The following is a 25,253-nucleotide window of genomic DNA, read 5'->3' as shown; positions in this document are numbered from 1 at the left end:
CGCACTTTCATGTCTTGGGGTCGCTCTCGTTTCACTGCTTTGGGAAGGGCATTGCGCATCTTGGTCCAGAGAAGTGCAGCAGCTTTGTTATTGTCACTAAACTGCTTCCTGGCTGCTTTAAAGGCCGGTGGACCACTAATACCCTACCACTGTGCTGCTGCTAACACAACACAGTGCACTGCGGTAGCACTCGGGAGTCCCAGAGGAGCTCGTGTGTCGCATAGCTTCCCCTGCTCAGGCTCATGGGCGAGTCTTAGAGGGAAACTGAGGCACGACGCAGCCTTGCATTGCCATGCGCATTATTGGCCCTGGCCCCTGTCACGTTCGCCCAAGTGGTAGCTTTACAACCCCTTTGGGAAAGCAGTTGGTTTGTTCAGCTGCTCAAGCTTGCTCTGCTGGCTCTGCCCCCCAAGGGCACAGTGGAAATCAGATAGCACCAGAGACATTGCTCGAAGCGCGGCCCAAGCAGCAAGCCCCTAATTGCAGCAGGTGTCACTTATCTCCACTTTGGAACATGACGTTTTTGTCAGTGTCGTTTACATGTACGTGCTGAGCAGAGTCCTGGCCATTACCGTGGGTGTTCAAGGGAACGCAGCTGGTGAGGCCAGCTCCCAAGCCTGCCTGAATGTAAAACGAGCCATGCTAGGAAGGTGGGACAGCACCAGCCTTCATGGAGGAGCTTGGGACGGTGTAAGGAGGTCTTAGCTCCACTGCCAAAAGGAAACTGACCAGACTCCTGCTGGCCCACCCATCTCTGTGCCGACCCATGGCTATTGCATGGCTGCATGAAGGAACTGCAGCGGGCTGCAAACATAGGAGCAGAGGTTATGCAGCACAAGGGCTGTTTTACTGTCGTTGGGTATGTCTGACGTTTTCGCACATTGCATGAACGCAGGAAGGATACGCAGCAGAGGAGGAAGGAGCCTTGAAGCCCGTTCGTCGAGGACCCATGAAGACTTGTTTCTTATGTGATGGAACAATAACTGCCCTTCTTTCCAGCCCAGGCAAGGGTGTAACTGTTGAGTGTGGACATTTCAAAGCACCCCAGAGGTATTTGCTTTCCCTTCCCACATGCTGGAAGGTTGAGCTCCACTATTGCCCGTCCTTAGTCGAAGGACCAGTGCTAGCAGCAGACACAGCTGTGCCTGCTAGCTCCACTATCCACCCTGCTAGTTGCTGCCGCGTTGCTGTGTGTTCAGACTGTTTAACTGCCTTAGACCCAAAGCACTCCCTCAAGATTTCTGAGTGCATGCCTTCAACTCTCCATGGCTCGCTCAGCTCGTCCGCAGGGTGGGATTCCTCGCTCACGCTGCCAGCTCAGAACGTAACGGGGGTGCTTTTGGAGGCATTGGTGTTGCCCATTCAGTCCCCTGGTCTCCCAGGGCACGTGGAGAGGGTCTAGAGATGAGCCACAGAATCACACAGAATCACAGAATCACAGGGCTGGAAGGGACCTCAGGAGGTCATCTAGTCCAGTCTCCTGCTTCAAGCAGGATCAACCCCTACTAAGTCCATCCCAGCCAGGACCTTGTCCAGCCAGGACTTAAAAACATCAAGGGATGGAGAATCCATCACCTCTCTAGGCAACGCATCCCAGTGCTTCACCACCTGCCTGGTGAAGTAGTTTTTCCTAATATCATTAGGATATTAGAACCCTGCCTCCTTGTGACCCCACCACGCCTGGAGTTCAGCTGATCAAAGAGAAGGCTAAGGGGTGATTTGCTCACCATCTGTGAATACCTATGTGGGGAACAGAAGCATATTGATAGCAGCTGCTTCAGCCCCCGCAGCCAAAGCCGAAACAAGCACTTGGCTAGAAGTTGAATGTGGATGGGTTTCAACTAACATTAAAGGTGCCTATGTTCTACCGGTGAGGGTAATTAAACACGGAGCAAACTTAGCAAGGGACGTGGCGGGTTTCCCATCCCTGGAGAATGTGAACTCAGGATGGGCTGGGTGGTGAAAAGCCCTGCTGGATTTCAAACAGGAATGAATTGAGAGCAGTCCCACAGCCCACAGTATACAGGTCAGCAGGCTGATGGCTCAGGGAACGGACGCTGTCAATGTGCACTTTCTTGCTATGCTTACAAGAAGCACATGGGATCTTTCTCAGGGGAAAAGGCAACACACCACATTTCTCGAGAATACAGTAGAGAAGCGGTTAGCATCTGCTTTCTAAGCACACACACGCTAAGGGGCGCATATACGCACACATCCTGCAGCTGGCACATAGTTACCAGTCCATGATGGCTCAAGTCACTCTTACTGGCTGGGCAAGGCTGACTGAGTGAGGCACTGGGGTTCCTGTGAGACTCCGCTCAGGCTTGGCTTGCAGGACTGAACCCAGAGTCCCATGGCAAGAGCTTCCCTTCTCACACACCTAAGTTCCCATTTGAGTCTATAGGTTTTGCAGTGTCATGCAGCAATTATCCACCCTTAGGAGGTGTTTTTCAGAGTTATGCTTTGATCAGGCTTGTCAGGCTGCCCAGCCTTGTCTCTTGCTCTTCAGGGGTCTCTCTCTATCTCCAGGGTTTCTCAAGGTTGGTAATTTACTTCAGCCTCAAGACACAATGCATGTTTCCTGTTGTCTTCAGAGTTTCTTCTTGTTGCCTTTAAAGTTTCCACTTCTTGATCACCTGGACACCTGTGATGGCTTTTACCCACACCGACCAATTGTACAGAGTTTCAGACAAGATCAGTGATTACTAGAAGACACCATTTAGTTTGTGATGCAGACAAGGGATACCACCATTTGCAATGCTAACAGGGAGCAATACAGTAAACATTTTCTGAACATGAGAGAGAGAAATAGAAGCTGCAGAACTTATAAGCAGATCATTAGCCATGAAATTATATATCATACTTAGTCTTACCACAAACGCTAACTAAATAGGGAGGGGATAGCTCAGTGGTTTGAGCATTGGCCTGCTAAACCCCAGCTTGTGAGCTCAATCCTTGAGGATCCCATTTAGGGATTGGGGTGAATGGATATCAGGGATGATGCTTGGCCTTGCCAAGAGGGTAGGGGACTGAACTAGATGACCTCCAGAGGTCTCTTCCAGTTCTAGGAGATGTGCATCTCCAATAGTTAAATTAAAATACACAGCTTTGCTACATGGTGGCCAGCCACCAAAACTGTCCCTCTGCACTGTTATCTTGGCCATTCTCTACGACCAACATACAGATACTTTTGCAGTTTAAAAACACAGCTGTGGTGCTTTCTCTCAGCTCTGACTACTCACCCAGCTCCTCACTCCCAGAGTAAGCACTAAATCAGCTGAGAAGCCCACCAGGGAGAGTGGCTGTAAGAAGTGGGTTTTAGGAGGACGATCCCATGGTGTTGGCTCCAGATGGATTCTGGGGGAAGACAACTTTCCACTCCATTTCAAGCAATGTGCTGAACTGGCACAAGATAACTTAGGCCCTGAGAGCTTCCACAAGCTCAGTTCCTGGCACAGGCAGGATGGTCCCCAGGGAGAGCCTGGGGAAGAAAGGCTTGTGATTATTAAGATATGGGAGCAGGACTCTGAAATCTTGGAGTCAAGTCCCACCTTTGGCCTATGGTGACCAGGCAGCCAGTGTGAAAAATTGGACCAGGGCTGGGGGGATGATAGACACCTATTTAAGACAAGGCCCCAAATATCAGGACCATCCCTATGACATTGGGACATCTAATCACCCTATTCTAGCCAGTCCCCTTCGACTGGTCCCATCAGTACAATGGGGGGATCCAAATTTCTCTTTGTCTAATTGGATTGTAAACGGTTAGTCCCGGACTGGCTCTCGTGTATCTACTGCACCTACTCCAATAAGGCCACGACCCCCACTGGGCCCTCTCACTGCTGCCTTAATGCCCATGACCATTAGACCAGTAACTCTCCCTAGGTTTGAAGCTCTGATGTTCCCCACCCCTCACTTGCTGAACCCACCACCCATATTGATACTGCTGGGGGTTTGCTGCAATTCACAGGAGCTGACACAGAGCAGCTCATGTAGCCAAACTCCCTGCACATGGATGCTGCTCTCGCTGTGCTGGCAGCCCCAGGGAGCAGTTATCTTCCTGGGCTACTGATAAGGCAGCTCTCTGCAAGGCAACAGGCAGCCCACTGCCAAAGCAATGCCAGCGAACGCCCTTATAAGAGGCCGTCCCTTGCTCACTCCAGGGAGAGCCGACAGTCCCCTGCAGGACAATGATTCTGCTCCTGGTCACGCTGCTCCTGATGCTGGCGCTCCTCTCCTTCTGGAGACTGGCAAAGGGCAAAGCTGAGCCCAGAGCTGAGGTCCTCAAGAGCCTGCCCTCCCCGCCCATCATCTGGAGCCTTCTGCAGCTGGCCAGAAACCCCCAGCCCCACCTCTTCTTCCACAAACTGCAGAAGAAATACGGCAGCATCTACTCCCTGCGGATGGGCTCCCAATACACCGTGGTCATAAACCACCACCTGCATGCCAAGGAGATGCTGGTGAAGAAGGGAAAGATCTTTGCCCACCGGTCCCGCACTGTAAGTAACCCACACGGCCTCGTCTCTCTAGCTGCCTGGGGGAGAAAGGCAGCAAATCCTAGTGAGTAGAGCCCAAGGTTGGGAGACCAGCTGGGCCCAGGCCAGGGGTTTGATGGGGGACCATGGGTTTGGAGGAGTCCCATGAAGGATGGGGTCCGGGTCTCAGAAGGGAGCAGAGACAGGAAGAAGAGCACAAAGAAGGTGGATCATGGAGCAGGGCTGGTAGAGCCGGATTAACTCTTCTGGAGGCCATGGGGGGGAGCTCCAGGCTGGGACAGATGCCTGGGCTGTGAGATGGGGGTGAGGGTGCATGCTCGGAGGTAGAGCCTGGGATGAAGAATTTGGGGTGCAGCAGGAGGGGGCTCCAGGCTGGGACCCAGGTTTTGGAGAGTGGGAGGGGACTCAACCTGGCCCACTGACTGATGGGGGGCAAAGGGGGCAAATTCTCAGGACCCCAGTCAATTTACCGGGGCTTAGAAGCCCCAGACCCTTTTAAATTGTTCAGGAAGGTGTGGTAGGTGGACCTCCCCTCCTTTGGGGAGGCCAACCCCCTGCTCCATTCTTTCTGCCTGTGCCTCCTCTAAAGGCCAGAGCCACATCCCCCACCCTTCGAGAGGAGGTGGAAAAGGTGAGGTGATGGCAGAAATAGGTTGAGGGTAGAGACTCTGGCTGCTCCACTTTGCCTTACTGGCATTACTGGTTTAGAAGGGAAAGAATTCTTTTTCCACCGTAAGGATGGCCAGACTGAGTCAGACCAAAGGTCCATCCAGCCCACTATCCTGTCTGCCAACAATGGCCAATGCCAGGTGCACACAGGGAGTGAACCAAAGTGGTAACGGTCTCTCTCCTGCCATCCATCTCCAGCTTCTGACAAAGAGAGGCTAGGGATTCCTTACCCATCCTGGCAAGTAGCCATTAATGGACCTAACCACCATGAATTTATCTAGCTCTTTTTGAAACCCTGTTATAGCCCTAGCCTTCACAGCCTCCTCTGGCAAGGAGTTCCACATTTCGACTATGTGCTTCGTGAAAAGAATTTCCTTTTATTTATTTTAAACTTGCTGTCCATTAATTTCATTTGGTGTCCCCTATATTACCGGAACAAGTAAATAATTTTACCTTGTTCGCGTTCTCCACCCCACTCATAATTTTATAGACCTCTATCATATCCCCCCACTTAGTCTCTTCTCTTTTAAAATGAAAAGTCCAAGTCTCTTTAATCTCTCTTCATAGGGAACCCGGTCCAAATCCCTAATCCTTACAGTTGCTTTTTTCTGAACCTTTTCTAATGCCAGTATGTCTTTTTTGAGATGAAGTGACCCCATCTGTATGCAGTATTCAAGATGTGGACATACCGTGGGTTTATATGACGACAATAAGATATTCTCTATCTCATTCTCTATCCCCTTTTTAATGAGTCCTAACATCCTGGTTTCTTTTTGACTGCTGCTGCGTGGATGTTTTCAGAGAACCATCCAGAATGACTCCAAGAGCTCTTTCCTGATCAGTTGTAGCTAAATTAGCTCCTATTATATTGTGTGTATACTTGGGGTTATTTTTTCCAATGTGCATTATTTTACATTTATCCCCAGTAAATTTAATTTGCCATTTTGTTGCCCAATCACTTAGTTTTGTGAGATCCTTTTGAAGCTCTTCACAGTCTGCTTTGGTCTTAACTATCCTGAACAGTTTTGTATTGTCTGCAAATTTTGCCACATCACAATTTACCCCTTTCTATAGATCATTTATGAATAAGTTGAATAGGATAGGTCCTAGGACTGACCCTTGAGGAACACCACTAGTTACCCCTCTCCATTCTGAAAATTTACCACTTATTCCTACCCTTCGTTTCCTGTCTTCTAACCATTTCTCAATCCATGAAAGGATCTTCCCTCTTATCCCATGACAACTTAATTTATGTAAGAGCCTTTGGCAAGGGACCTTGTCAAAGGCTTTCTGGACATTTAAGTACACTAGATCTAATGGATCCCCCTTGTCCACATGTTTGTTGATCCCCTTCAAAGAACTCTAATAGGTTAGTAAGACGTGCTTTCCCTTTACAGAAGCCATGTTGATTTTGACCCAACAAATTATGTTCTTTTGTGTGTCTGATAATTTTATTCTTTACAATGGTTTCAACTATATTGTCTTGCACCAATATTAGACTTACTGGTCTGTAATTGCCAGGATCACCTCGAGAGCCCTTTTTTAATTTGGGGTATACATTTAAGTTGGGCATCTATTAGCATATTGTTAAAAAGTTTCCATGCATCTTGCAGGGATTTTTTCTTTAGTCACTGTACCTTTAATGTCAACATAACTATCTGAAAATTGAACAATATTTAAAAAAAATCCTGTGTTAGTTTTCTAAGTGATGCATGGTAAATTAAAAACTAGAAGAACTTTACCCTAGATCCTGTTTATTTGTTTGACTTTTCAGTTAGAGATGGATTTCCAGATATGTGATTTCCATCAAGTTTTAGCATTGTTTGGGAAGAGTATGTAAACCACGAGGCTGCAGCCCTTATCTTAATCTGGCACTGCCCTGGGGAATGCGGGGAGCTAGCTATGCCAGGACTGCAAGGCTGGTGGGGGGGAGAAAAGGGTGGCCCAAAGGCAGTAACTAATAGGCACCATAATTTATCTATTGTAAAACCACTAACTCCAGTGAAATTTAAATGGGGGGGGCAGGGTTTTAAATTGTCCTAGTAGGTTTCATGCTCTTTTTATACTGCTTCAAAAATATCAGAGGGTTTAAATTGTTCCAGAACCCAGCCCAAGGGCTCTTCCCCATGCCCAGCCTCCTGTCCCATATTCCTGACTCCTGCCCCTCTGCACACACACCCAGCCCTGACTTCCAGCAGCTCACTCACATACCCCAGTCCTCCGGTACATGTCCCCAGCCCCCTGCTCCGGCCTCTGCACTTCTCTCTCATTGCCAGCCCTCACACTACCAATCCACACTCTGGACGACAGCAAGATGAGGATAAGGCAGGCACTTTTATAGAGCAATAACTGCTTAATTGTAGGTACAGTAGGGTCTCAACATTCGCAAGGGTTCTGTGTTGAGAACCCTCGCAAATGTTGAATTTTGCAAATATGGACTTGGAGGAAGCAGCGGCTGCTGGTGCTCCTGCTTAGAGCCCCAGGGAAGCGGCCGCTCAGCCACTCGCAAATAATTGAATTCGCAAACAATAAGCTCACGACTCTTGAGACCCTACTGCAGACAGGGAGCTGCAGAGAGGGGAGCTTAAGAGGGAGTTTGACAGAGGGAGGCCTACGACGGTTAGGAAGACCCGCAACACCTGTGCCAGCAGTACTACTGTCTCCTCCACCCGTGCCTGTTGCCAGACAGACTGCCTGACCATGGATGCCTCTACCCAGATCCTGGTGTGGTTTTTGCAGGGACTGTGGCTTGCAATTCCCACTCACTGATATCCAGGCTGGGGGCACCATCCAGTGTGAAAGGTTCCTGCTGGTGGAATCTCTCAGGTGACAGGTGGAGGAGCTACAGGAGGAGGTGGCCAGGTTGAGGAGTATCCAACTCCATGAGCAGGTCCTGGATAGCATTCATGTGGAGACAGCTGAGGTAACTGTCCCAGTACACAGGACAGCTGATAAACCACTGGTGGAGGAGGAGATAGATCAGGGTGGACACTGGCAGCCGGTTACTTCTGGCAGTAGGCAGTGCCCCACCCCTGCTCAGAACCCTCCCACTGTGGTACTAGGAAACCATTATGCTGTACGTGATACAGGAGACAAAGAATCGCCCCGTACAGCAGAGGAGAAGCCTCGTACCCACAAGGCTGGGAAGTCTGCTGCCACCACTGTAAGAAGGAAACAGAGTAGTGGTGGTCGGGGACTGTCTTCTGAGGGGGATGGAGGCGCCCAGCTGTTGCCCTGACATTTCATCTCGGGTGGTATGCTGCCTGCCGTGGGCTTGTATCTGAGACATTAAAGAGACGTCATCAAGGATGATCAGGCCCTCTGACTACTATCCCATGTTACTCATCCATGTGGGCACTAAGGATACTGCGAGGTGTGATGCTGAGCAGGTCAAGAGTGACTTCAGGGATCTGGGGGCACGGGTGAAGGAGTTTGGGGCGCAGGTGGCATTCTCCTCAATCCTGCCTGTCAGTTGTAGGGGCCCAGGCAGAGACAGGTGCATCCTAGAGGTGAATGCCTGGCTTTGAAGAAGGTGTTGCCAGGAAGGCTTTGACTTCCTCGACCACGGGATGCTATTCCAGGAAGGACTGCTGGGCAGAGATGGTGTTCACCTTTCCAGGAGGGGAAAGACCGTATTTGGACACAGACTGGCTAACCTAGTGAGGAGGGCTTTAAACTAGGTTCGACGGGGGCAGTGGAGCAAAGCCCTCAGGTAAGTGTAGAACACGGAAGCCTGGGAGATGGGTCAGAAATGGGAGGCAGCATGAGCAACAATGTCAGATTAAAAAGAGGGTCAGAGCAAAACAGGGAGGCAAGATCAAATCGATATCTTAGATGCCTATATACAAATGCAAGAAGTATGGGTAATAAGCAGGAAGAACTGGTAGTGCTAATAAATAAATACAACTATGACATCATTGGCATCACGGAAACTTCGTGGGATAATACACATGATTGGAATGTTGGTATGGAAGTGTATAGCTTGCTCAGGAAGGATAGACAGGAAAGAAAGGGGGGAGGTGTTGCCTTATATATTAAACATGTACACACTTAGACTGAGGTGGACATGGACGTAGGAGATGGACGTGTTGAGAGTCTCTGGGTTAGACTAAGAGGGGTAAAAACAAGGGTGATGGCCTGCTAGGAGTCTACTACAGGCCGCCTACCCAGGTGGATGAGGCTTTTTTTTAAACAACTAACAAAGTCATGCAGGGCCCCGGATTTGGTGGTGATGGCGGCCTTCAACTATCCCGATATATGTTGGGAAACTAATACAGCAGGGCACAGACTATCCAGTAAGTTCTTGGATTGTATTGGAGATAATTTTTTATTCCAAAATGTTGAAAAAGCTACCGGTGGGGGCGGGGGGGAACTGTTCTAGATTTGATTTTAACAAATAGGGAGGAATTGGTAGAGACCTTGAAGATGGAAGGCAGCTTGGGTGAAAGTGATTATGAAATCATAGAGTTCACAATCCTAAGGAAGGGTAGAAGGGAAAACAGGAAAATAGAGACAATGGATTTCAGGAGGGCAGATTTTGGTAAACTGAGAGAGCTGGTAGGTAAGGTCCCATGGGAAGCAAAACTGAGGGAAAAAACAGCTGAGGAGAGTTGGCAGTTTTTCAAAGAGACATTATTAAGGGCCCAAAAGCAAGCTATCCCGCTGCGTAGGAAAGATAGAAAATATGGCAAAAGACCACCTTGGCTTAACCAGGAGATCTTGCATGATCTCAAAATAAAAAAGGAATCGTATAAAAAATGGAAACAAGGACAAATTACAAAGGATGAATATAGGCAAACAACACAAGAATGCAGGAGCAAGATTAGAAGGGCTAAGGCACAAAATGAGCTCAAACTAGCCACAGGCATGAAGGGAAACTATATTAGAAATATATTAGAAACAAGAGGAAGACCAGGGACAGGGTAGGGCCATTGCTCAGTGAGGAGGGAGAAACAGTAACAGGGAACTTGGAAAGGGCAGAGATGCTTAATGACTTCTTTGTTTCAGTCTTCACTGAGAAGTCTGAAGGAATGCCTAACAAAGTGAATGCTAGTGGGAAAGGGGTAGGATTAGAAGTTAAAATAAAAAAAGAACAAGTTAAAAATCACTTAGGAAAATTAGATGTCTGCAAGTCACCAGGGCCTGATGAAATGCACCCTAGAATACTCAAAGAGCTGATAGAGGAGGTATCTGAGCCTTTATCCATCACCTTTGGAAAATCATGGGAGACAGGAGAGATTCCAGAAGACTGGAAAAGGGCAAATATAATGCCCATCTATAAAAAGGGGAATAAGAATAACCCAGGAAACTACAGGCAAGTCAGCTTAACTTCAGTGCCAGGAAAGGTAGTGGAGTAGGTAATTAAGGAAATCATCAAGCACTTGGAAGGTGGTAAGGTGATAGGGAACAGCCAGCCTGGATTTGTAAAGAACAAATCACATCAAACTAATCTGATAGCTTTCTTTGAAAGGATAACGAGCCTTGTGGATAGGGGAGAAGCGGTGGATGTGGTATACCTAGACTTTAGTAAAGCATTTGATACAGTCTCGCATGATATTCTTATAAAAAAACTAGGCAAATACAACTTAGATGGGGCTACTATAAGGTGGGTGCATAACTGGCTGGATAACGGTACCCAGAGAGTAGTTTTTAATGGTTTTCAGTCCTGCTGGAAAAGTATAACAAGTGGGGTTCCGCAGGGGTCTGTGTTAGGACTGGTTCTGTTCAATATCTTCATCAATGATTAGATATTGGCATAGAAAGTACGCTTATTAAGTTTGCAAATGGTACTAAGCTGGGAGGGGTTGCAACTGCTTTGGAGGATAGGGTCATAATTCAAAATGATCTGGATAAATTGGAGAAATAGTCTGAGATAAACAGGATGAAGTTTAATAAGGACAAATGCAAAGTGTTCCACTTGGGAAGGAACAATCAGTTTCACACATACAGAATGGGGAGAGACTGTCAAGGAATAACTACAGCAGAAAGGGATCTAGGGATTATAGTGGACCACAAGCTAAATATGAGTCAACAGTGTGATGCTGTTGCAAAAAAAGCAAACATGATTCTCAGATGCATTAACAGGTATGTTGTGAACAAGACAGGAGAAGTCATTGTCCCGCTCTACTCTGCACTGGTTAGGCCTCAGCTGGAGTAGTTTGTCCAGTTCTGGGCACCACAGTCAAGAAAGACGTGGAGAAATTTGAGAGGGTCCAGAAAAGAGCGACAAGAATGATTAAAGGTCTAGAGACTATGACCCATGAAGAAAGGCTGAAAGAATTGGGCTTGTTCAGTTTGGAAAAGAGAAGATTGAGGGGCAACATGATAGCGGTTTTCAGGTATCTAAAAGGGTGTCATAAGGAGGAGGCAGGAAACGTGTTCTTTTTGGCCTCTGAGGATAGAACAAGAGGCAATATGCTTAAACTGCAGCAAGAGAGGTTTAGGTTGGACATTAGGAAAAAGTTCCTAACTGTCAGGGCGGCCAAACAGTGGAATAAATTGCCAAGGGAGGTTGTGGAATCTCCATCGCTGGAGATATTTAAGAACAGGTTAGATAGATGTCTGTCAGGGATGGTTTAGACAGTACTTGGTCCTGCCATTGGATCAAAGGGCTGGACTCGATGGCCTATTGAGGTCCCTTCCAGTCCTAACATTCTATGATTCTATGATACTGTATATATTTTTTAATTTTTACCTGTTTTTGTTACAGTAATGCAGTATATGGTTTAAATGAGTGCTCAGTCAGCTTAATGTTACATTGAATATTTGTACTGCATAGTTCTAATGGATTGCTGTGGAACTCACTTTACTCCAAGCAATTTAGCAGGTGTCCTGTATTTCACCTTAATCAGCAATGATATCCCTTCGGAGAGGGTCTATTAATAGAGATTCTCCATGTCCTAGTAACAGAGAGGGAGCTGTGCTGATCTATATACTATCAAAACAAAAAAGCAGTCAATTAGCACTGTATGCTCTCTGATGTGCTCACCTTGATGATTTTTTTCTGATTTGTCAACCTTGATTACTGTTTTTGGTTCTCTGTGCCTTAAATATTGACTGGAATGGCTATGGTCTGAAGATGTGGGTCTGTCCCACGAAAGCTCACCTAATAAATTATTTTGCTCGTCCTTAAAGTGCTACTTGAGTGCTTTTTGTTTTGATGTCCTAGTAAAGAGGAGAGGATGGAAGATGATAAAATTTGGGTTTTCTGTGCGTTTTTCTCTCTTGTGGCCCTGCCTCTCTGTTGGCTTGATAAATGGATTTGCACCTGCTATATTAGCTTCCAAGGGTTATTTACACACCACCTGAGAAACGGGGGATAAATATCCTTTCTCCCTCAGCAGCTCTGTCTGGCTAACGCTATCTTAACACAGTATTTAAACCCTATTCTCGCTCTCTGTGAATAATGGTGCATGTACTCTCTGTGCGTATGTAACACTATTGTGAGCCTGGCTTTCCTTTCAGACTTCACCTGATGTTCTTGAGGGAACCAGAGCGTACAGCCCAAATCTGGCTTTTCCTGGAACCCCCTTGTCAGCTGTCTCTTGATCCTCAGAAGGGTTACGTCTGTGCATGGTAGTAATAACCCCACTGCAGCAGGCCTCTATTCCAAGCTGGCTGTTGAAGGCCATTCAGCTTTCTTCCTCCTATATTGTATTTATCCCCACAATAGTTAGAGTGACCCAGGCTGCAGGTTGAGAGGAACCTCTGCCCTCCCCACATTCCCCTTCTTGTTTCAGTGGGGGAACAGCATGCCACTCTGGGGTCCAAACTTTTGGGCAGCATTGGCATGCATTGTTCAAATGGGGTTGCGTTGCAGCCCAGAAGTGGCTGCATTTCAGTGCTGGGTTAAGCTGCAATGGTGTATGCAGAACGTGCAGGTGCTGGTGGATGCTCTAGGATGAAATATACTCTATGAATGCCTTCACTGACTGTGACACAGCTCCATAGGACCAACTTTACCACTGGTACAAGAGGTGTAACTCTGCCAGCCCCGGTGGCATTGCACCCCCCATGGGCACATTCCTCAGTGTCTGCATTACAGCCAGGGGCTCCCCCAGCTCCTCATTGGGCCCTGCAGCCTGGCTCAGCCACACCCTGAGTGCGTTACAGGAGCCGGCTGGGGTGATACAATGGGACAGGAGAGCGCAGTGTGCAGCAGGAGAAAGAGGGCTCTAGGGTCGTGAAAGGCTGCTGCCTGTCTCCCAGCCTGTCCCCACCCCAACAGATCAGAATGGAAGGGTGTCCACGTGAACGTGGTAGGACAAGATGCCAGCAGCTCTCATGGAGCTGCTCCACGAAACCTGAGACAGGCTGGTCAAGGTCCACCCAGGAGGGCCCATTTCCTGAGTCGAATCCTGGACATGCTGTTCCTTCAAGATCCAGCAGGGGGCACCAGTGCCCAACACAAGGCCTCTGCGCACAAGGCAGATTACAGGCACTGACCCTGTGGTTCACCTGCAGTGCCCTGAGGCAGCTCCACAGGTCCCCTGTGGCCCTGCGAAGCACTAGGCCTTGGGCCCAGGAGGAGATAGGCATTGCATGGCTGCTCCAGGTCGGCTCTGGTGCAGGGCGGCCAGGCCCATGGCAAGAACCCTGCCAGCATCAGGCAGCTGTGATGGAATAAGGCAGCAATGTCCTGGCACCATTGTGGGAGGGCGGGGCGGAGCAGCCAGCCTGGGCAAGAAGCTGCTTGCTCTTCTTCCCAGTCCCAGGGCGGTCAGGGAGCAAGGGGAAAGTGCCAAGCGTGTGTGCATCACCCCTCTGCCCCCTCCCCTCGCCAGCCAGGAGCGAGAGGAAGGCACCCGAGTGGCGCACTTCCCCCTCACTCCCGGACTGTTTGGGGAGTGGGAAGAAGAGCAAGCAGTATCCCAGCACACCTGACTGCTGCCTCCCTGAAATAGCACCCTGACAAGGAGCCATCCCGGGCTTCCTGGCAAAGAGCAGGCCAGGCGCAGTCCTGCTGGCACAGGAGGAGACTGCTATGTCCTCTTCTTCACCTGCCGGTAACTACAGACGTGCTGTCCAGGGCTGGCAAAGACATCGCCTTGGCCAGCTGCAGCCCAGTCGGGAAGTGCCAGCGCAAGCTGGTGCACTCAGCGCTCCCCATGTACGGGAAAGGGTTGCTGTCCCTGGAGAAAATCAGTAAGTGTCACTCCCCTGCCTCTGTATCTCTTGCAGGCCGGCCACCCGCAGAAATGGGGATGGCCAGGCTAGCGGGTAAAACACAGTGCTGGCAGCCAGGGGATCTGGGTTATGCACTCCCTTCTCTGCCACAGATTCCTGGGCAACTGACAGGTGCTCTGTGCCTCAGCTTCCCCATGTGCTCACTGACTTATCTCACAGGTGTGATGCCCTCACCTTTGTATGTGGTGGGGGCTATGGCTGGGCAAAGGCTTAGCATCATCACCAGCTCTGCCAGTACCCCTCCCTCAGCACAGCCCCCGGCTGTTCCAGTCCTGGACTCAACCCCCCAGCTCTGCCAGTACCCCTCCCTCAGCACAGCCCCCCAGCTGTTCCAGTCATGGACTCACCCCCCCACAGCTCTGTCAGTACCCCTCCCTCAGCACAGCCCCCCGGCTGTTCCAGTCATGGACTCAACCCCCCCCCCAGCTCTGCCAGTACCCCTCCCTCAGCACAGCCCCCCAGCTGTTCCAGTCATGGACTCACCCCCCCACAGCTCTGTCAGTACCCCTCCCTCAGCACAGCCCCCCAGCTGTTCCAGTCATGGACTCACCCCCCCACAGCTCTGTCAGTACCCCTCCCTCAGCACAGCCCCCAGCTGTTCCAGTCCTGGACTCAACCCCCCAGCTCTGTCAGTACCCCTCCCTCAGCACAGCCCCCGGCTGTTCCAGTCCTGGACTCACCCCCCCAGCTCTGCCAGTACCCCTCCCTCAGCACAGCCCCCCGGCTGTTCCAGTCATGGACTCACCCCCCCAGCTCTGTCAGTACCCCTCCCTCAGCACAGCCCCCCGGCTGTTCCAGTCATGGACTCACCCCCCCAGCTCTGTCAGTACCCCTCCCTCAGCACAGCCCCCAGCTGTTCCAGTCCTGGACTCACCCCCGCAGCTCTGTCAGTACCCCTCCCTCAGCACAGCCCCCGGCTGTTCCAGTCCTGGACTCACCCCCGCAGCTCTGTCAGTACCCCTCCCTCAGCACAGCCCCCGGCTGTTCCAGTCCTGGACTCACCCCCCCAGCTCTGCCAGTACCCCTCCCTCAGCACAGCCCCCGGCTGTTCCAGTCCTGGACTCACCCCCCCAGCTCTGCCAGTACCCCTCCCTCAGCACAGCCCCCAGCTGTTCCAGTCCTGGACTCAACCCCCCAGCTCTGTCAGTACCCCTCCCTCAGCACAGCCCCCGGCTGTTCCAGTCCTGGACTCACCCCCCCAGCTCTGCCAGTACCCCTCCCTCAGCACAGCCCCCCGGCTGTTCCAGTCATGGACTCACCCCCCCAGCTCTGTCAGTACCCCTTCCTCAGCACAGCCCCCAGCTGTTCCAGTCCTGGACTCACCCCCGCAGCTCTGTCAGTACCCCTCCCTCAGCACAGCCCCCAGCTGTTCCAGTCCTGGACTCACCCCCCCAGCTCTGTCAGTACCCCTCCCTCAGCACAGCCCCCGGCTGTTCCAGTCCTGGACTCACCCCCCCAGCTCTGCCAGTACCCCTCCCTCAGCACAGCCCCCGGCTGTTCCAGTCCTGGACTCACCCCTCCAGCTCTGCCAGTACCCCTCCCTCAGCACAGCCCCCGGCTGTTCCAGTCGTGGACTCACCCCCCCAGCTCTGCCAGTACCCCCCCTCAGCACAGCCCCTGGCTGTTCCAGTCCTGGACTCACCCCCCCCAGCTATGTCAGTACCCCTCCCTCAGCACAGCCCCCCCGGCCGTTCCAGGCACAGGCTCGCCCCCCAGCTCTGTCAGTACCACTCAGTCGTGACGCATATTCCTGATTCGAAGTCCCCCTGTTATTCCAGTCTGGGATCCCCCTCCCGTGGTGTGCTGACGCAGGCCAGGCTAACACCACCTTCACGCACCTGTTTGCTTCTCCCAAATGCTCAGCAGACGCTCCCCATCTCTTCCCTGTCTTCTAGTCTGCCAGGAAGCCGCCTCTCTGTGCGAGATGCTCCAGGCTTCGCAGGACTGCCCCCTGGACGTGGGTTTGGAGCTCACCCGAGCCATCACCAACGTGGTGTGCTTGCTGTGCTTCAGCTCATCCTACAGGAGAGGGGACCCCGAGTTCGAGGTCATGCTGAAGTACTGCCAGGTCATAGTGGATACGGTGGGACATTGGAGCTGGGTGGACATGTTCCCCTGGCTGAAGGTGAGAGCTGATGAGATGGTGGAAGAGGGGAGATGGACAGTCACCTGGGACCTGGAGTGAGGTCTGGGGGCTCCTTTCTGGGGGCAGTTGGGTCCCTTGCGCTCCTCCCTAAGCACAGCGGACTGGCTGGGACTCCGCTCGGTTCCTGGCTCGAGCGGCGCCAGGCACGAGTTCGCTGCAGTACATGGGTGACTTTGTCCCACGGCATTGTGCTGCCCAAACAAGGCACCTGGTACCAAAGGTCTTACGGAGTCTGGCAGGGCCACCCGTGGCCCCTCTAGCTGGGCCTGCTGGGAGAGCCAGGGGTCTGGAGGACAAGGACTAGTTTGGGAAATGGCCGGGGGGAAAGGGACTTGCTCTGCATATGGGGAGCACAGGCAGTCACCTGCCTCAGACGTCGCAGGGCCCAGCAGCTGCCCCTGGGAGCTGGGCTGAGATGAAGTGGAGTGAATGGGCCTCACCGCTGGGCTTTCCTCCCGCAGGTTTTTCCCATCAAGTCTCTGGTGTCACTGAAGAGGTCCCTCCAGGTCAGAGACCAGCTGCTGCAGGAGAAGCTCCAGCAACACAAGCAGGTGCCTGGCCTGGCTGCTCACCGAGTGGGGCCAGGCCTGGGGCAGACTCAGATCTGGGACTCAGCCATCAGGCAGGAGGATAGATAGTCACACACTGCCCCCCGGCGTAACAGATCATCCAGGTCCTGCCAGGACTCTGGGAGGAGGGAGCAGGGACCCGTGCAGGACCCGTACCCCCTGGTTGAGCCGTCCCCCGGCAGCATGAGCCCAGCTGACCTGCGTGACTCAGGGGATGGGATCACAGGGCATCTGCGGCTGGGGCTGTGTGAAGGAGGGACTTACATGTGCCAGGGAGACAGGCCCCTCTCCCAGCCTGTGTACATACCTCATCCTCCGCCAAGGAAAGGAAACTCTTCCCACTCCCACAGTGCTGGCTGTACAGTGGGGAGGGGGTGCACTTCAGGGCAGTGGGGAGGGGGTGACAGCATGGGATTGCCACCTCCCCACTGCCCTGTAGTGCACCCCCCTCCTGGACTCCAGCACCACGTTGCTACCCCAGGCCTGGGCTCCCTGGGCTCAGCTCTGCACTGCTCCTCGCTTTGGGGCGGGTACATTAGAATCATCCCACGACAGACCAGATGGAGGTCCAGGTCTCAGCTCTGCTGCTAAGCCAGTGTGCAGCCCCAGCCAAGTCACACCCCTCCCCCATGCCTCAGTTTCCCCACCTGTAACATGAGGCTAATGCTACCTCCCCGGCACACTGAGAGGCAACATGGTCTTGTAAATAGGGGCACAGGGTTCTGTCACTGGCCTGCTGAGTGCACGTCCCATCCCTGCCTCTGTCTCAGTGTGGCTGGTGGTACTGACTCCTCTACTGCAAAGCACTGTGAGATTTAGAGGTGAGAGCGAGGTGTTATGAGCAGGACTAGTAATGTTATTCAGCCATTTCCCAGGCAGGGCCAAATGTTGCCCCATCTCTAACCCTCACCGGGTGGGAATAGGCAGTGCCGGGGAGGTTAGCTGTGGCCGAGGGGCAAAGAAGCAGCTCACATCCCTTGTGGATGACAATCTTCACATGGCTGGGGCCCACACTGCCTCGTCCACCCCCCGATGGAGGTCTTTATGGAGTGAGAGGGCAGAGGACAACCACCCCCTGGCTCGTCCGAGCCCTTTGGCGTATGAACTGACATTGAGGCATAGTGGTCATAGCCAGGAGAGTCCTGGCTTCCCAGCGCCTCCCACGCCTGCCTCTGACCCCCACTGTCCCCCCCCCCCGCCCCCTTCCAGGAAGCGCTGGGCAGTGATTTGCTGGCCATACTGCTGCATAAGCAGCTCAGCTTGAAAAACAACAATAGCCAGCTGGGCCAGTCGCTGGAGCTGACGGACGACCGTCTCCTCACGACCGTGGGTGACAGCTTTGGGGCTGGCATGAAGCCCACCACTGCCGTGCTGCAGTGGATGGTGCTCTACCTGCTCTACTACCCAGAGGTGGCCATGTCCCCCATCCACCCATCCCTTCTGCCTGTGCTCACAGGGCAGATAGTGTTTGATTGAGACGAGCACCCAGAAGTCGTCCTCTCAGGCACACCCCCCGCAACTCCAGCCATTCCTTGAGTAGCCCCAGGGTGGTTGTCGTACGTAGAAGGTGGGAGGAGCCCGACCTCACTGGCCTGGTTCCCAGGACATTCCTGTCTGTCCTGTGTAGTAAGTACCCCTTCCTGTACTGCTTCTGGCTTACACAAGGGGACCCCTCACTGCACACCAGACCCCTGGAAACCCTGCTCAGAGCCAGGCAAGTAATGAACAGAGATTGCCTGGCCCAGAGATCTTTCACATCTCCCCTGCTCGGAAGGGCCAGGCTTTTTTAGGCCAAATTGCCCTGCAGGGACCTACAAGCTGGGGTTCTGCTGCATACCAGACTAGGAACAGAATTCAAGACAATCCTGACAGAAATGCTCCAATAGCTCTGGGTCTTACAGGGCCCAGGATACACAGTTAGGGAGGTCCTCATTTGATCTACTAGGGGGTGTTAGAATATGTATCTGATCCAGATCATTTTGGTAGCTGGAAAAGTGCTCTGCTTTGTCATAGGGGCTGTGTGTACACTACAGCAACCCTTTGAAAGAAGGTCTTCCAGCTGATTGAACCGCTCTTTTGATGGCGAGCATCCACACAGCCCATGCTCTTTCAAAAGAAGGGGCCGGGGACTGAAAAATCCGGTGCCACGAGGACTGCTTTTTTGGAAAAAGGGCCCCCAGGATGTCTACACACCTTTTTTTTTTCCGAAAGACTCTTTTGGAATAAGGCACTCTTCCTTCATCTGGGAGAGGAAGAGAGACGCTGCAAAAAGTGCTGCGTTCTTCCAATTTAGTATTGAAAGCGTGCCGTTTGTGTGTAGCCTTTCCGCAGGATTTCTCAAACGAGCCACGGCTTTTTCAAAAATACTCAATAGTGTAGAAGGAGCCAGGGAAAGAGGCAGCCCTTAGTGGTCTCCTCTCTTGGCTACCCCTGGCCCGGATGGGCTGTGTCCCAAGGTACAGAGGAAGATCCAGGAAGAACTGGATCAGAAGATTGGCTTTGAGAGACACCCCCAGGTCAGTGACAGGAAGCAGCTCCCCTACCTGGATGCCACTATCTGCGAGGTCCTGCGCATTCAGCCTGTCTCCCCTCTGCTGATCCCACACATGACCATTATGGACACTAGGTGAGGCTTCTCGGGGCACAGCCCAGCGCTGGCCCTCCTTTGAGTGGCAGTGGGGCATCAGGAGATGGCAGAGCAAGGCACTGAATTATTGTCTGTCCCCACGTTGCAGCATCGGGCAATACACCATCCCCAAGGGAACTCAGGTCGTCGTCAACCTCTGGGCCCTTCACCACGATGAGAAGGAGTGGGACAAGCCAGAGGAGTTTAACCCAGGTGAGTCTGTTTCTCTGCCCCTCCAGATGCAGCCTTGGGCGTAGCACCGGCACCTGCCTGCCTCTGCCCCAGGGCCGACAGGGTCATCGCTGAGCCAGACTGGGCGGAGGGGGAAGTGCCAGCCTTGGCATCTCCGGCGGATACTGCCAAGCAGAGGTTGGAGCTGGCTGCAGCCCAGATCTTCTAGTGGTACCTATGACCCAGGACTGGTGCTACCCTGTGGGGAGGTGCTGTCCGCCCTCACGTGCCCAGCCCACAGTCCCCGTTGTCCCAGGCGGAGGCCTTCACAGGGTTGTGTTGTGCTGAGCAACACTGCTCCACAGGTATCCAGCAGGGGCTGCTGCTGAGCAATGGCCCTGCTTCCCACTGGTTGGGCAGTGCTGGGCCCACAGATGACCAGCTGCACTGGAGCCTGACGCAGTGGGCCCCAGGCTGGCCAGCCTTGAGTTAGCTCTCGGCACTGTGGGCTGTGCCAGGTTGGGGAGCATCCAGCACCCCCATTGCCTGTGCCAGCTTCAGAAGGGAGCCCCCACCTCCCAGCACAGGGGCAGGCTCTGTCCCGCCCCTTTGACTCACAGCCGAACACCAAGGAAGGGGCAGAGCTGGCTTGATGCGGCCGTAGACCTGCTCCAGCCCCATCCAGTCCCAGGTGCCCCACACAGAGTTCTGTTCCACCCTTTAACAAGGCTGTGGGGGTCCCCAGCAGGTCGCTTCCTGGACGAGCAGGGCAATCGGATCCCCTCACCCTTGCAGAGCTACTTGCCGTTTGGAGCCGGGCTCCGGGTATGCATGGGCAAAGCCCTTGCTGAGATGGAGATCTTCCTCTTCCTGGCCTGGATCCTACAGAGGTTCACCCTGGAGCTCCCCACGGGCCAGCCGCTGCCCCCGTTGGAGGGCAAGTTCAATGTGGTGCTCCAAACACAGCCATTCAAGGTGCAGGCCAGGCTGTGGGTGGACTGGCAGAATGGCGTGTAGCACCAGCCGTGCCATGGTCTTGGCTGGCCCCTCCAAGGACACAGCATGGGAGGTGGATGCTCCGACTATGTCTCCGCACAGGACGGATGGTACTAGCAGAAGCAGGGGGCACTTGAGAATTGGGGTGAGCATTGGAATTACACCATTGCATGGGTGGATTGACATCTGACCTGTGTGCCCACCGTGGGACCATGGGAGATGGGAATTCTAATCCTGGTTCTGCTCACCTGCTCCACCGCCCCACTCCTGCTGTCTGGCCCACGCCCTTTTTCAGAGTGGCTCTGGCAGGTGACAAAGCTCAGGTGCCAGTGAAATCCACCTGGTCAGGTAGATGAGTCGGAGGGGTGGGGTGGGAGGGGCCCTGCAGGGCAGAGCTGCTTCTCTCAGCCAGGATTTACAAAGGGGGAAGAGCATTTCATTCTCCAGGAAATGTGCTTATTTGCTAGCTGCTATGTTCTATGGCAAGCACAGCTCCAGTTCCCTGCACAGTGGCTGGCGTGGCCCCCGGGAGGAAGGCCGGGCAGTAGTGAGGACTAAGTGGGGGTTAAGGTGCTCGCCTGTGACTTGGGACACTGCCTTCAGTTTCTTACTTCCCCTGTGGACAGTGTGACCTTAGACAAGTTGCATGTTCTTTTGTGGGCTCCAAGCTGTACAGGTTGAACCTCTCTCATCTGGCACCCGGGGGACCTGACCGCTGCCGGATGAGAGAATTTTCTAAACCCAGGAAGTTCAGTATTGTGTACAGCGTTACCAACATGTCCACAGCTTACTGGGCTCTTCGAAGATGCTTGGGTAAATTACAGCTAAATAAAAGCACAGAACACTGGGATCCCAGGACTAGCGGCTGTAAACAAACGATGGGACCATGGGAAATTTGGTCCATGATAAGTGGTTGTCTGGCTAAGTAAAATAATGCCAGATTACGGATGTCACCAGATGAGAGTGTTCCGGATGAGAGAGGTTCAACCTATAAAATGGTGCGAGATGAAATATGCTCGACTGGAGGGGCTCGGTTACTGTTCCAGGTTTTCCATCTGTGAGGGGCTGAGAAAATGTAGGCTAAGAAGGGCTCTGGCTATTGGCTATAAACACAGCAAGGGGTGAACACCAGGGAGGGAGAGGAACAAGTGCCACTAAAGGCAAGGAACAAATGGGGACAAAGTGGCTGTGAGCCATTTAGCCTGGAACTGAGCGGTCAGTTTCTCCCCACCGTGGAACAAACACCTGAACCAGCTATACGTGGGTTTCATGGGGCTCTCTAGCAGGCGACCTGACCTGGGAGGTCCCATCCAGTCCTAACTCCTTTGATGTTTGAGGGCAGGGAGTTTGTCCCAGACCACACCTGTCACAGCTCTGTGAAAGAGACCTCAGACCCCTCTCACTCATGCTGATGGCACCCAAGTCAGAGAGCCTCACAATCTTCCCTGTATGTCTTCTCATAGTCACTATTATCCCCATTTTACAGAGAAGGAAACCGTGGCACAGGGAGACTGAGGCAGTGCAGAGAATTTAACCCACCTCTCCTGAGTCCCAGGCTAGGGGCCTAACCACGATACCAGCCTTCTTCTCCCCAGGGCTCGCACTCCTGACAGCTTGCAACCCTTAAAGTCCACAGAACCAGCTTTGCTGTCCCAGGCGAGGTCCAGCATGGGGACGTTTCTCATGTTCCTCTGCCATTTTCTTCAGTTCCCAGCTTGATTAGCCATGCCCTATTGCTGCAGGCCAGGAGACTTCCCTCACCTTCCACCTTGTGCTTTCTGTGGTCGGAGCATGACTTTTGTCCACATTCTCCACATGAACCTAGAATCTAGTAGCTCCAGCTGGGATCAAGGCCACATGGAGCTACACTGTACAAACAATCCCTGAAGTTCTCACACTGGCGGCATCAGCACCAATCTACACATGGGTGTCTAGTCTAAGACATTGGCAGTTTACCTGACTTGTGCAAGATCCCACTGCCAGTGTGTGGTAGAGCTGGGAACCAAAAATACCTCTGCTGTGAGTTTGTACCACAAGACAACCCTTCCTCTTCTGCATGCCCCAAGTTAAGCTCATGGCAATATCAATAAAGAGTATTATCGCCCATCTGCTGGTGCCTTGTAACATTTACCCTGCAGTGATCTGGCATTTTCGCTGTCTGTGTTTTTATGATCCACAGTTATTCAGCAGTCTGGCTGGATTACAGTTTATCCTCAGTTACGGGGCTAACCTTTTAATAGAGTAAAGAGTCTGTGTTTGCTCTGTCATAAAAAACAGTACAAGAGGGAAGCCAGGCAATTAGATTTCCTGTCCCCTCACCATTACTTGAGCTTTTAATATTTAACTAAATAGCAACAAAGCAACAGCTTTGAATTAAAAACAGCCAAAAGCCCAGCAGCAGCAGAGGGACAGAAGAAAGAGCTGAGCTGATATGAAATAAACCCACAGATTCTCATCTCTGCCTTTCCCCATATAAAACTTTCTGCAGACAGACATTGACCAGATTTAAACATAAAGTGCCTTAGAACCCTTTAGTATGTGTGTTACTGAGTCAGTGTTACACCAATGAAACCAGAATAAAATGGTTAGTGTTGCAACAGGGAAATGTTCATTTAAATAAAATCTTCTTTGAAGTCCCATTGAGTTTGTGTTTATTAAAGAGGTCAAGAAAAATTTCTGCTGCCGTCGAGTTTTTTGTAACACACACACACACACGCACACACACAAGTCTTTGCTGGTCACGTGAGTTGGATCCATGACTGTGGCCGCTCTGTACCTCAGTTTCCCCATCTGTGATTTGAAGTTAATGATACTGAAGTAGTTGATGATCCCTTGCACAGCACTGTGTAGTAACTATGGATGGTTATTAACTGGCCCAGGGGCCCTTGTAAGAACCCCTTCTCGTACCTGAAGTGGACAAGTGTGTCAGAGCCCCTGAAGGCTGTGAATCTGTCCTGCAAGGAGCTTGCCAGAGGCAGGAGCTGTGCTCTGCATGGGGCCGTGCAGTGCTGGGTCCAGGCCGGTAAGAAGTGCAATGTGCAGCCCCTCTGGAAAACCAGGCCCTCTCTGTCTGTGCTTCCTGGGCTCCCTGCATATCTCCTGTCTCCTGCCAAACAGCCCTGTGCCCCAGGAGTGAGAGGAGAGTGGGGAAAGGAGGCCCCTAGCATTTTCACACCTCTCCCTACCCACAGCGTGCGCTAGGTGGCACCATGCTCCTAGGTTGCTGTGCAATGTTTGCTGGGACTCCCCTCAAACTAGGCTGTTCAGCCCTGCGGCTTATAGCGCAGTCCCAGCCCCAAAGGGAAGAGTTCAGCCCCTGAGCTGGCAGAAGGGCTAAGTGGACCCCAGCTTGGTGACATTTGGTTTTAGGCTCTTTGGGTTCAGCCCTGAACACAGCCCACCCTGCCAGCTGAGGTTTGGGTATTAATTTCCATCACATCAGAGGGAAAAACCTGAATGGAACCTTCAGCTGCTTCATCCTTAAGCTGTTACTCCAAAAATCCAACCTACCCTCAGCACATCTGGGGAAATGAATGATCTGGCTGGGGAGTCTGTGCCACCATTGCCCTCTGTTGGATCAAATCAGAGCTGTCCTACTGTGAGTCATAGGCCCTATATTGCTAGTGGAAGTTCTCCTTTGGGTGAACTGGCCGGGGCTTTTGCATTTGGAGCAGGAGGGCCTGGGTTCAGTCGCCAGAGCTTGTCTATCACTATAGGTTTCTGAATGGCCTAGGGTGTGTGACTGGAGACAGTAAGCCAGTGTGCTTCAATGCAATGCACCACTATGAGACTGGCTGGCTGGGGCCAGGGCTGTGGATACTGCTTGCACCTTGGGTGGCGCAGCCTGAGGCAGTGCACCCAGGCTCCAGCCCTGGTGCTGGGTTGGCCAGGCAGTGTGATCTCCACTGGCCCGGCTCGCCCTGGGGATCTGGCAGCTGGGAAGCACGGTGGCTGCACTCCCAGCCCTGAGCTCCCCATGCACCGCCCCCAGTCCCCTGCTCTGAGCCCATTGTACCTCAGTGCCCTGCTGTCCTGACCTCCCAGCACTCCACACTCCCCTGCCCTGAGCTGCCACACAACCCTCTGCCCTGACTCCTGCATCCCCCTGCAGAAAGGGGCTCAGGGTTAGAGCAGAGGGTGGGAGTTTGGAGGGGGTGAGGGATCTGGTTAGGGGGGCAGACTCCAGGGTAGGGCTGTGAGATCAGGGTAGGGCAGGGTGCAGTGGGGAGAGGCTTCCTCCTAGCCCTCCCCAGCTGTGTCAGCCCCAGCAGGGTGGAGGCTGAGGCACCTTTCCCCACTGCCACCTGTGCAGCCCTTGACATCTGTTGCATGGCCACACAGCTTCGAGGGAACGAGGTTCTAGCATGAAGAGGCAAGACTGTCTTCCTGAGTGT

The 25,253-nt window shown here is 52.5% G+C and overlaps 1 protein-coding gene across 1 annotated transcript; it reads left to right on the top strand.

Annotated features, from left to right (window-relative positions):
* The first annotated feature begins 4,190 nt into the window (after window positions 1-4,190).
* Window positions 4,191-20,992, top strand: LOC142015945 (steroid 17-alpha-hydroxylase/17,20 lyase-like). Its single transcript, XM_074999922.1, has 9 exons — window positions 4,191-4,503; window positions 9,515-9,520; window positions 14,181-14,309; window positions 16,247-16,476; window positions 16,959-17,048; window positions 18,276-18,476; window positions 19,523-19,692; window positions 19,802-19,905; window positions 20,612-20,992. Exons 1-9 carry the CDS (start codon window positions 4,191-4,193, stop codon window positions 20,878-20,880), a joined length of 1,512 nt encoding a protein of 503 aa, XP_074856023.1. The 3' UTR covers window positions 20,881-20,992.
* The last annotated feature ends 4,261 nt before the right edge of the window (window positions 20,993-25,253 follow it).

Source organism: Carettochelys insculpta, chromosome 7 (genome assembly GCF_033958435.1).
Source record: "Carettochelys insculpta isolate YL-2023 chromosome 7, ASM3395843v1, whole genome shotgun sequence".
Lineage (NCBI taxonomy): Eukaryota > Metazoa > Chordata > Testudines > Carettochelyidae > Carettochelys > Carettochelys insculpta.
Note: the sequence above shows the minus strand (reverse complement) of the source record. Positions and strands in the feature narration are given on the sequence as shown.